This window comes from Crinia signifera, chromosome 9 (genome assembly GCF_055691185.1).
Source record: "Crinia signifera chromosome 9, ASM5569118v1, whole genome shotgun sequence".
Taxonomy (NCBI): domain Eukaryota; kingdom Metazoa; phylum Chordata; class Amphibia; order Anura; family Myobatrachidae; genus Crinia; species Crinia signifera.
The window spans coordinates 30,772,230-30,785,309 of NC_139225.1; the positions used below are offsets into that span (position 1 = coordinate 30,772,230).

The window sequence follows — 13,080 nt, forward strand, 5'->3', positions numbered from 1 at the left end:
ATACCTCTATCTGCCACCTCTTGGTCTGCCTCCACCCCTTACTATCCACAACTTGCAGAGACCATGTCATTGCATAGGGAGGCGGGGCTTATGATGGGTCTCTGATTCTGTCACTCAATCTTATCTGCTGTCTCTCCCCCTGAAAGGTGGATTCCCTTCTACTCGTGTGATCCTGGGATTGTAAAGAATCTGACATGTCTCTCACATCAAGATCATGTGTCCTGGGTACTGTGCTGGTCTCCCTGCTCTGCTGCAACATCCACACCCTGGAATTACCTAAAGATTGTAAGTAAACTCTATACACACATACAGTACATGGTTTTTTTTCCCCATTTATTGATCTTGCCACATGTAAAAGCCTTTTGTGTGTCATAATGAGTGACGATAGACTTTTAAAAGCTAGTTCAATCCGAGTGATTTTCTGTTTGATGTACCTACTATAAGCTTTTGATCTGTTGTAGCAGGAACCTTTCGTTCAGCACCACGGATAGCTCCTCATTCCTGAATTCATTTATCAGACACATATATTGGGTCGACCACAGAATGACGACATGGCTTAAGTCAACACTTGAAATAGGTCGACCTGGCTAAGGTCGACAGGCTTGGAAGGTCGACAGAAGCATTAGGTCAACAATGGCAAGGTCGCAAGTCAAAATGTCGACATGAGTTTTTCAAGCTTTTTTTGTCCCTAATGTCGACATGGTCAACACGGACACCATCAAAGTGTACCGCCTGCCCTTGCATGAAGTGCTGCGCTTGCCATGCTTTGGGCACGGTGCCTCACTATGCTCAGCACACTATTATGTTCTCCCACCACGCCCTAGTGGTTGGCAGGGCGTGAAATACCGCCTGTCGGCACATGTCGGCTCAAAATCCATGAAAAACTTATGCCGGTCTGTTGATTGCCAACCTAGCCATTGTTGCCCTAACGCTTGTGTCGACCGTCCAACCCTGTCAACCATAGCCATGTCGACCTATTTCATGTGCCAACCTTAGCCATGTCAACCTTCAGTGGTCAACCCTATGCATGTCGACCTAACGACATCTGCCTACCAGTATTAAATTCCCGTACACACTACGCGATAAAGCCAGACAACGATATGGTTAACGATTTCCTTTGAACTCCCCGGAACATAGTACTGCCTGTACGGGTGGTTGTGTAATGTAAGCTTACATCATCTACTGAATGTTCTCATGCCGATATTCACATATAGTCCAACAGGTAACCGCACTACACTGAGCCGAGCCGGCTATAGAATAACTGTTAATGTATCTGTACTTTTGATCCTACAAATATATAAACTCACATGGATCTTTTTCCCATACAGTCAATTTACAGTATATTACAATAAGTGGTAATACAGACAGTATCAAGCTTAGCTACTGAGAGTTCCCTAGGAACTAAGAAGAAATGCAATTCTGTTATTATTACTATATAATGTGGGGGTTATTCTGGTTCATTCGCTCAGACGTGAATTTGCATCCTTGCAAGTCAACCTAACCCCGCCTTGCGAATGGTGGCACGCCGGCCGACCATTCACGAGGTGCGTACGTTCACACTGACTGCGAATGGATTTTACATAAATATCCATTCGCAGGCCACTGGGACCCTCCAACATATTTCAATGGACCATCAAAGATGTGGAAGGTGCATGCATATGCTTTGGGACACACTGCCGTCCTCGGGCCCTCCGTTCACATGTACCCAGCGACCAGTTTGGTTGCCATGGACGCACGCACCAAGCGCATGCACAGAAATGCGCATGCGTAATGCAAAAACATCGGCCCCATGCGAACACACGCGGGCCTGCAAAAGGACGAGAATAAGGTCCTATATCCGTTTCCTATAAGATGCTGCATGTACAATGAATGTGCAGGAAAGGTGCCAATTTCTAAACCTGTAGAAATATGATAATGACACTCTAGCTGGTTGCTATGGGTTACTCACAGTATACATAATAACTGGCATCGGTTTTATTGAATGTCCTCAGGGGCTGATTCAGATCCCTTCGTACGGCCCCTTCCCCTATTATTTGGGGTTTGCGCAGGCGCGTTTATTGCATAAGTAAACCCTGGGAGCGAACACGTCACCTCACATGTCCCGCTGGCGGCGAAATCATTAGATGGTCGCCGACCATCGAATTATTTCTTCAGGCCACGCAAATATAAGCCGTTCACCCCCCGTCCCACCTCCTCCTGTCCTCGATCCAATGGTAATACAGTACCCAGAGTTTTGCCGTTCCCATGGGTGACACCCGGGCCCCCCGCTCGCACTGCCCCGTACAACCGGTTCGGCTACTATGGATGTGGGACCATTTGTAGACAACAAGTAGATAGACAGCCATTAGGTCGACACCATTAGTTCGGCAACTCAATAGGTCGACATGCTTTTAGGTCGACATACCATTAGGTCGACATGTCATTAGGTCGACACAGCCATTAGGTCGACATTGTCTAGGTCGACAGTCAAAAGGTCGACATGGTTTTTCCACAGTTTTTTTTGCCGAAATGTCGACACAGTCAACATGGACACAGTTTGAAGTGAACCGCAGCCCCTCGCATCGCTCGCGAAGCTTCGGGCACGGTGCCTCGCTGCGCTCGGCACACTATTTTGTTCTCCCACCACGCCCTAGTGGATGGCAGTGCATGAAATACCGCCTGTCGGCACATGTCGGCTCAAAAAAACAGTGAAAAAAACCATGTCGACCTTTTGACTGTCGACCTAATGACATGTCGACCTAATGACATGTCGACCTAATGGTATGTCGACCTAAAAGCATGTCGACCTATTGAGTTGTCGAACTAATGGTGTCGACCTAATGGCTGTCTATCTACTTGTTGTCTACAAATAGTCCGGATACCGGCTACTATACAAGTCGCCAAGTCTATCAGAATGACCCCCTAAGTGTGCTTATTCATGACCCGCATATCGGCAGATGGACTGTCAAGAATAGTCGGAACCTGCATAACACATACGTACTGTAACCCGCGCAGCAGAGAGAATATAAAATAACACCGATCATAAGCATAAATCAGTCTCCTGAATCCCTTATCTCTTATCATGCGTCGGGGGCCTGAAATGTGCAGATTACCAGAGACACAGGACAGATAGAGCACAAAGGCAGCGTTATAAATGCCATCTTTCAAAAACCTTATCACTGTTTTCCCCCCTTGTCTTATGTTGTTGGGTAGCACAAAGGATGCAGCATATTATTACTTCCTGGTGGGCTGCAAATTGTTTGAATTGGGTCCCCAGAGGTTTGCAGCAAAATTGGCCAAGGTGCCTTTGAACGTGGAAATGGAACAGACTGAAAACAGAAACGGTTACTCTGAAACAATTTCTGTGAAGGATCCGGCTTGTCTGTTAGGGGCTTGATACATTTGCCTTCATTTATGTAGGTGAAATTGTTGCTATTACTGTCTATTATGATTTTTTTCAGTTGCTTAAAATGCACCTGTTACCTTCATACGCAGGAGGTGGCCATTTTGGGGATGAACCAATATACAGGATAATGCAATCTACTGGTTCAGTAAGAGTCTGTAAGGGGGGGCTGGGAGTTCTATTGAAGATGGGACGTTGCCCATAGCAACAAATCAGATTCTTTCTATTGTCTTCTAGAAGGTGCTAAATAAATAAGTGTAATCTGATTGGTTGCTATGGCAACTTGTACACTCGTCCACTAGTATATTCATTGTCACACATATCAGTAGTGCCACCTAGTGGTCAAAATATTGTAAAAAGTTAGCAACACAGGGTTCTTATTGTAAACTTTATAAGGTTTCCGGTTTGCCTGTGTTTATGTTTCCATAGTAAAAATATGGCGCCTGATTCAGAGGTGGAAACAGATGCCGCAGCTGCAATTTTTGCCAGCTCTTCTTCTCTGCTTGTCTGTATTGTCACCTGATACCTTCCCTGCAGAAAGACCTAGGGAAATATGGGACCGACTGAAACTGAATTAGGCCCCTCCCCCGATGTTTGGGGTTTGTGCATGTGCAAACCCAAGGAGCTAACGGCTTGGGCTTATTCTCTAACCCCCCTCTGTCATTGCAGTGCTGCGGAGGGAATCGCCAGCTTTTGCCAGTGATTCCTGTAGAAGCCTATGAGCTTTTCTCAGTAGCGCTGTGTGTGGAATCCGTCATGGATCCCTCCCAGCATGCCCCCACGGGTGGCCGTAAGTCTGCCCCATGCACAGAGGGACTCCTGGGTCTGAGACCTGGTAGTCCAGCACTGGAGCAGCGTTGCAAGGGACAGCTCTTTTCGGAAGAGCTGTCCCTGGTGTTACTTATGGCATATGTTAGTGCATATGCGATTAGTAAGAATGCGGAAGCTGTCGGAGGGGGGCGGCAGATGTTAATACATCCCGCCCCCATTCACTCCAGAGAGGGCAGGTGGGGGTGGACAGGGGGTCGGCAGCAGGGGAACGCCAGCGTCCCCATATAAATGCTGGGCATTCCCCTAAGAAGGCAGGCATGTTCAGGGGCGGTCTGCTGATGTCACATGACATCAGTGCCCGCCCCCTTTTCGGTGACCAGCAGGAGAAAAATCATTAGATGGGTAACGAACATCAAATGATTTCTCTCCCCTTTGGCCACATGTGAGGGGATGTGTTCAGTGGGCGCTGGGCGACGCTGACTCGTATGACGAGTATACGCAGCCTAGCGAGGTCTGAATTAGGCCCTATGTATAAAGTGTCATTTGCGAGCTATTGATTCTCTTTGGGTTTGACCTCAAAATTTAAAGCACCGATAAAATTAAGTGTTAAGCTTGACATATTTTTTATTAAATATTGGCGCTGCTTTATCTTTTGTGGTCAAGCGCGCTGGAAAGTGGTGGCTTTCGTACGCCTCTGCTCCGGACATATGGCCTCTGGGCTTGTCTCATCATACTTTTACCCATAGCCGCATAATATTATCACTGCCGTACTAACCTTTCCCTGGACCCCGGAGAAATGTTGGCCGGATTCCTGGGCACGTTCGCAGTCCTCAGCCCGGTGCCGCCACTCGATGTCTTGCTGTTATTTCAGGTGAATACTCCGCAGCTGGACATAGATCTATTCGTGGGATCAGACGTTTCAGCTTTCATTATATCACTGAGCCAACGTTCAATAATCTGGCTGATAGATGCTGGTGGCAGTAACTTCAATAAACCTTTTCTGACAATCCCGGGTCCCAACAGTTACCTTCACTCCTATGTCAGGCCGGGATGACTGCTGTGTAAATCAGCCACTGACGTCAGCTTACGCACCTCTGGCTTCAGTAGGTTTTGGCCCATTCTTCTGATAAAAAGATGTATTTCCATTTTTACGGTTTGGATCTAAAATGAAATAGCTGACGGTGATTTTTATCATTGAGGGAGTCTGCGCTCAGTGACGGCAGAGTTGTTTGCTGAGTTACAATTACATATAATTATATTATATATGTGACAGCGAGTGACAAATTATAGTGCACAGTAATAGATTTCTAGAGTTATCATTCCATCTCTCAGACACAGAAATACCCTCGCTTATACTTTGTAGGGAAGTCTCCGGTAATTCATTTTAAGTCGATTTTTATTAAAATTTAGTTTTATTAAGCAACAAATAATCAGATGTGTAGGTGTGCATTTACTAAGATGGAAGTTCTATTGGAGATGGGATTTTGTACATCAGATTCTATTTATTATCTTCTAGAACAGGCATGTCCAAACTGTGGCCCTCCAGCGGTTGTGAAACCACACCTCCCAGCATGCCTTGCCGTAGTTTTAGCATTCCCTAATAGCAAAATTGTGGCAAGGTATGATGGGACTTGTAGTTTCACAACCGCTGGAGGGCCATCGTTTGAACATGCCTGTTCTAGAAGTGGAATCTGATTGGTTGCTATGGGTTGCATTCCACTCCCATTTTAGTAAACTTACCCTGTAGTGTTCCTTGGGTTTCGAGCCATTGATATGATGTAATGTATTTATAATTGCATGTGACGGTGGCAGACTCCTGTGAGGAGCCTGAAATACTCATGTTGCAGAGCTTGTTTCTATTTTTGTACACCCCCAAGTGTGTCTAATGTGACATCAGGTGTGATCCCTGTGGAAAATAGTGGAGCACAGGGAAGCTACAGCGCACCTGCGCCTCTGCAGGTGTTGTAGAACTGCAAGTCCCAGCATACCCTGCCAGGTAACAGCTCTTTGACATAGAATGTACAACATCTGTGGGAGCCCAGGCTTGCATTAGTACATACGGACAATAAACCGTAAAATAATGACCAACACAGATCTGTATATTGTCTGTGGTGTGGATACTGCTGACACTTACGTTTTGGTAGTGAAATCGTCCTGGCAATCCGTTTAATCTAAAAGGCAGAAGGGTAATAAAATATATCTTACCCATATTTTATTTATTTTAACTTCCCCTAAAATGCAGCCGCAGGGGAGATCCTGTTTTAATTTTCCAGGCCTTCTTTTGAACTTCTTAGATATACAGAAGGAAATGGCCTTGGTGCACAGAAGGAAATGGCTTAGGTACATGGAAGGAAATGCCTTGGGTGCACAGAAGGAAATGGTATTGGTGCACAGAAGGAAATGGCTTAGGTACATGGAAGGAAATGCCTTTGGTGCACAGAAGGAAATTGCCTTGGTGCACAGAAGGAAATGGCTTAGGTGCACAGAAGTAAATGGCCTTGGTGCACAGAAGGAAATGGCCTAGGTACATGGAAGGAAATGCCTTAGGTTCACAGAAGGAGATACCTTAGGTGCACAGAAGAAAATTGCCTTGGTGCACAGAAGGAAATGGCCTAGGTACATGGAAGGAAATGACTTAGGTTCACAGAAGGAAATTGCCTAGGTACATGGAAGGAAATGACCTAGGAGCACAGAAGGAAATGGCCTTGGTGCACCGAAGAAAACGGCCTAGGTGCACAGAAAGAAATGGCCTGGGTGCACGCGAGGAAATTACCTAGGTGCACAGAAGGAAATGGCTTAGGTGCAAAGAAGAAATGGCTTTGGTGCACACAAAGAAATGGCCTACTGTAGGGGCACCGAAACAAAATGGCTTAGGTGCACAGAAGGAAATGACGTAGGAGCCCAGAAGGCAATGGCCTAGGTGCATGGAAGGAAGTGGCTTAGGCGCACAGAAGGAAATGGCTTAGGTGCACAGAAGGAAATGACGTAGGAGCCCAGAAGGTAATGGCCTAGGTGCATGGAAGGAAGTGGCTTAGGCGCACAGAAGGAAATGGCTTAGGTGCACAGAAGGAAATGACGGAGCCCAGAAGGTAATGGCCTAGGTGCATGGAAGGAAGTGGCTTAGGCGCACAGAAGGAAATGGCTTAGGTGCACAGAAGGAAATGACATAGGAGCCCAGAAGGTAATGGCCTAGGTGCATGGAAGGAAGTGGCTTAGGCGCACAGAAGGAAATGGCTTAGGTGCACAGAAGGAAATGACGTAGTAGCCCAGAAGGTAATGGCCTAGGTGCACGGAAGGAAGTGGCTTAGGTGCACAGAAGGAAATGGCTTAGGTGCACAGAAGTAAATGGCCTTGGTGCACAGAAGGAAATGGCCTAGGTACATGGAAGGAAATGCCTTAGGTTCACAGAAGGAAATACCTTAGGTGCACAGAAGAAAATTGCCTTGGTGCTCAGAAGGAAATGGCCTAGTACATGGAAGGAAATGCCTTAGGTTTACAGAAGGAAATGCCTTCGGTGCACAGAAGGAAATTGCCTTGGTGCACAGAAGGAAACGGCCTAGGTACATGGAAGGAAATACCTTAGGTTTACAGAAGGAAATGCCTTCGGTGCACAGAAGGAAATTGCCTAGGTACATGGAAGGAAATGACCTAGGAGCACAGAAGGAAATGGCCTTGGTGCACCGAAGAAAACGGCCTAGGTGCACAGAAAGAAATGGCCTGGGTGCACGCGAGGAAATTACCTAGGTGCACAGAAGGAAATGCCTTAGGTGCAAAGAAGAAATGGCTTTGGTGCACACAAAGAAATGGCCTACTGTAGGGGCACCGAAACAAAATGGCTTAGGTGCACAGAAGGAAATGACGTAGGAGCCCAGAAGGCAATGGCCTAGGTGCATGGAAGGAAGTGGCTTAGGCGCACAGAAGGAAATGGCTTAGGTGCACAGAAGGAAATGACGTAGGAGCCCAGAAGGTAATGGCCTAGGTGCACGGAAGGAAGTGGCTTAGGTGCACAGAAGGAAATGGCCTAGGTGCATGGAAGGAAATGTCATATTTGGAATTAAACCAGTAGATACAGTAGGTGACATTATGTCACTCAATCAAAGGAAGATGTATTATACTTACATTGTATGTGCAGATTTAGTGCTTCCTCTTTACCGAGGCAAGGCAGGAAGCAGTAGGGACAACATGTATGAACATCTCATTTGCCAAAGTGGGAAGTGGGAACTAGGGATGGCCATCGACTTTCAATGTTCCCAAACCATCGATGGTTTGTGACCTAGTGCTCGATGTTTGGGCATCGATAGTGGAGGCTTGAACAGTTTTATGCCATTGATGGATAGCTTACGATTGTACAGGTGCGTCCGCAGTGTCGCTGCATCCAGGGGTGGCGCTGCGGGTGCCCTGCCCCACCAGGAGGTGCGCGCATGCGCAGAAGAAAGTTATCCTGGATGTGTAGCTAGTTAAAGTTTTTTCTGCACATGCGCGTGCATCCTGGCCGGGCAGGCCACCCGCAGCGACGCGGCAGCCCACCCTGTTGCTCTGCACATGTGCCCCAAACCATCGATGGTAGGTGGTAGAATGTTTTATAGCAACCATCGATGGGGTATGTGCCGATGGCAATCCCTAGTGGGAACCAGCCTAGTGCTGATACGCTGTGTCTCTGCTCACCGGTCTCCGAATAGTCAAGGAAACAGGTCTGAATTAGGCCCTTGGTCAGGGTTCATATGCAAGAGAACGTATGGTGTTATTATTTTTACAATTCTTCTATATTACATTTTCATTGTATGTATTATAGAATTTTATTATAGAATTTTTTGAGAATTTATGTAGCTGACGCCTCTTTTATATGTTTTTTTTTTTTTTTTAAATGCTTAGTAATAATAAGGAACAGCTACATGCCGGGAAAATTAGATTAAAATGTAAAGAAAATAATTAAACACGTTCATTAGTTTTTATCTCCAAGTAATTTAAAAACCGTGAGTTTCACTATGTGAAAGGGAGCACAGATATAGGGGCCTGTTTCGGACATGGTTGCGGCCCAGGCACATGCGCACTCTGTCGATAATCATCGCTGTGTGAATTTGCACAGCAACAATAAGGTCTGAATCAGGCCCATAGTGAATAGCATGCGATTTTTGAAAACACCTTATTTATGATGAATATGACAATAAATAACAGTAATGTCAGTGCCCATGGCTGTGCTCGACCGAATGCAGCAACACTTGAATTGTTCTGTAAGGCACCAACTAGTGGTCGCCATTATGCAAAACTCTTGAATTCCCCCTTTAGAGGTGAGGTGCAGCATTAGTCTTTTATTATATATAGGATTAATAGTCATACACACCGATGCAGTGGTAATTCACTGTATACATCATGTGATAAATGAGTTTTCATCAAAGGTTTACGGTGTCCTCAGTGGGTTCTTTAAAGGGAAGAGTTTTAAATGCCATATTGATTATATTTTATTATCTTTTTTTACCTATTATTGATTTATTTGTTTATTTATTTATGTTTCTGTTTATTAGCTATTTTATTAATTTTCTCATTTAAGTAGTTCCATCATACTGAGGTTAAACTACCTTTATATAATTAAACGAATTACCATATTTCATTATTTCCATTTTAGTCTGTTATCTTTCTTTTTTCCTCAATCATATCTCATTAATTCTTGTTCGCTGACATTACAATTACAATACTCATAAAAACGTATAATCATTATCTACATTGTGCACAAAACTATCTGATTGAACGTTATTACAGATATATTAAACATATTTTATTTTCTAATTTCCCTTATTCGCTTTGACCTTGTTCACGTCTTGTTGTGTTTATGTTTTTACTAATATACAGTTTAATTACTGTACTTAAGCCAACGCCCATACAATTAATTGTTACCTGAGAATACTCTTCTCAGGTAATCTTTATCTCATGCAAGTCATTTAATCTAATTATATTCATGGATGTTATCTTGTTATCTCATACATTATTATTAATTAATTTCTCACATCTACACTATGGGACATATTCAATTTGGGCCGAAATATATAAAACCCTCAGAAAGTTTTCCCCGCAGCACTTGAGAGTGCCAAGCATTTTGGCTACTGCATGCCTGAATTACCTCCAACTGTCCCCACAACCTCAGCACAAAGCCACAGTAGAAATAGTCCACAGGTGACACTATTCACAGAAAAGCAGAACCTCACTGCCCCCCCGCCCCCCCAACAGAAGCATGTCTCCACCTCACTGTCAAGAGAGCACTCACTGACAGCAGCGCATCCCCGCTTCACTGACAGCAGCCCATCCCCACCTCACTGACAGCAGCCTGTCCCTGCCTTCCTGACAGAAGCCCATCCCTGCCTCCCTGACAGCAGCACATCCCTGACTCACTGACAGTAGCCCATCCCTGCCTCACTGACAGCAGCCCATCCCTGCCTCACTGACAGCAGCCCACCCATGCCTCACTGACAGCAGCCCATCCCTGCCTCACTGACAGCAGCCCATCCCTACCTCAGTGACAGCAGCCCATCCCTGCCTCACTGACATCAGCCCATCCCTGCCTCACTGACAGCAGCCCATCCCTGCCTCACTGACAGCAGCCCATCCCTGTCTTACTGACAGCAGCCCATCCCTGCATCACTGACAGCAGCACATCCCCGCCTCACTGACAGCAGCCCATCCCCGCCTTGCTAACAGCAGCACATCCCTGCCTCCCTGACAGCAGCACATCCCTGCCTCCCTGACAGCAGCACATCCCTGCCTCCCTGACAGCAGCACATCCCTGCCTCACTGACAGAAGCCCATCCCTGCCTCACTGACAGCAGGCCATTACTGCCTCACTGACAGTAGCCCATTCTTGCCTCACTAACAGCAGCCCATCCCTGCCTCACTGGCAGCAGCCCATCCCTGCCTCACTGACAGCAGCCCATCCCTGCCTCACTGACAGCAGCCCATCCCTGCCTCACTGACAGCAGCCCATCCCTGCCTCACTGACAGTAGCCCATTCTTGCCTCACTGACAGCAGGCCATTACTGCCTCACTGACAGTAGCCCATTCTTGCCTCACTAACAGCAGCCCATCCCTGCCTCACTGGCAGCAGCCCATCCCTGCCTCACTGACAGTAGCCCATTCTTGCCTCACTGACAGCAGCCCATCCCTGCCTCACTGGCAGCAGCCCATCCCTGCCTCACTGACAGCAGCCCATCCCTGCCTCACTGGCAGCAGCCCATCCCTGCCTCACTTGCAGCAGCCCATGCCTGCCTCACTGACAGCAGCCCATGCCTGCCTCACTGACAGCAGCCCATCACCACCAATCCCAATCATTAATTTTAGGATTTCCAATTTGTTTCTTACAGCTTGCTGTATGATTGATCATCCAAGTGCTTAAAGCTGATTGGCTGTCAGAAATATCATAGAAGCCACTTACAACCAATCACTGAGCTTAAACACAGACCAGCCTATTATTGAACAATTCCAATGTACACCACTCAATAACCCCAATTATAAATAAGGTTTATTTTGCCACTACAGCATAATAAGCCTTGCATGCTTAGACTGATGAAATTGTCACCCTCTAATATACATGGATGTCACACTCTTGGCACCGTGAATGCTTTGCAGCTTAACAAACATAATTAAAACTTTCTCTAAATATTATCATTTGCATTCATACCTCACCTCCATTCCTGCTTTCTTACTAAATTATAAATACGCCGCATGCTGCACGATTCCAAGGTCACAGAAACCCATTCAGAACGTCACTGACTTGCCCTAGATTCTGCTGTGAGCCAGCGGATCTGAGGCCGCGAATAATTCCCAAGGCTTGCGGGTTGTGCGCTCAGAATGCCACCGGAAATCCCACTGTTATCGCCAGCTGATTGTTTTGCACAGCATTAAGATTGAGTGTTTCAGGGGTTGAAAGGAATAACAAGCTTTCAAGGCTTCTCCCCATAGGGATCTTCCTGCATTTTTCCAATATTAGAATGGAATGATTAACCCTTTGAGTTCCAATATCTCTGTGAGGGATGTTCAAAATATCCACTAGAAATGCCAGCGTTGCTCACATTTGTTATATAAATTCAAATAAAAAATGTTGTGTAAAAAAATATATATATTTCCTATGGAAATTTTCACACCTGTTTTGACAAATTCACTTGGCACTTTAAGGGATAAGCTATATTGCTGTAGTTAATAGCTACACAAAATACTTGTTCCCATGGCCCTGACCGGTTCCTAAGTATTTTTCAACAACGGGACAACTCTGAGACAATCTTCAGTCTACAATTATTAACCCCACACAAGGAGTCAGCGCTGTAACAAACACTCCTGGCACTCTGCATTTGCCCCGCCTCTTTTATGTGTGATGTCATGTACAGGGGGCGGGGTCGCCAGCACCCATAAGCTACAGCAGTCTTCAGGGCCTGGGCCGCTGTTGGGGCTCTACTACTGCGTAACTGGCTGTAGTTCCTTGCACCCTGCAAGCCAGAAGTGCGGCAATGGTAAGCCAACTCTGTGTGCACCTAGTTTCGGCACTGCAAGCAGTGTTTATGTAACTCTTGCTCATAGTGGCCAGGAAATACTAGCAGTATTTGAAGGAGAGCTATGAACTGGATACAAAACTGGAACTCAAGGACCTGACAACCTGGCACCATTCTTAATAGGACCAACCCAGTAATACCCATTTTACACCCAAATCCTGGATCCGACCCTGTATTTGGAACATGATTCCAAGCCAGGTCAGATCCGGTGTTTGCACCGTTTACACTGTGGTGCCGACCCGGGGTTTTTATGGCATTTTTAATTTTCGGGTCAGTCCCGGCGCGTACCTTCATTTTGGGATGTTCACATCCCCACAGCGAATCGGCAATAATGCTGGTTCGCTGATGTCATGCAGGGGCGTGGCGGGGAGTCAGCGCGTCATCGGGGGTGGGGTA

The 13,080-nt window shown here is 46.2% G+C and overlaps 1 protein-coding gene across 3 annotated transcripts in view; it reads left to right on the plus strand.

Moving 5' to 3' along the window:
• Positions 1–13,080, plus strand: part of L1CAM (L1 cell adhesion molecule) — a 178,442-nt gene that overhangs the window by 92,548 nt on the left and 72,814 nt on the right. For all 3 annotated transcript variants that reach the window (XR_014460618.1, XM_083158679.1, XM_083158680.1), the window contains exon 2: positions 147–285. Coding sequence is in view for 2 of the 3 variants with exons in the window: in XM_083158679.1 (XP_083014805.1) it covers positions 195–285 (91 nt within the window). In the remaining variant the exon portion in view is untranslated. The remainder of the gene's footprint in view (positions 1–146; positions 286–13,080) is intronic.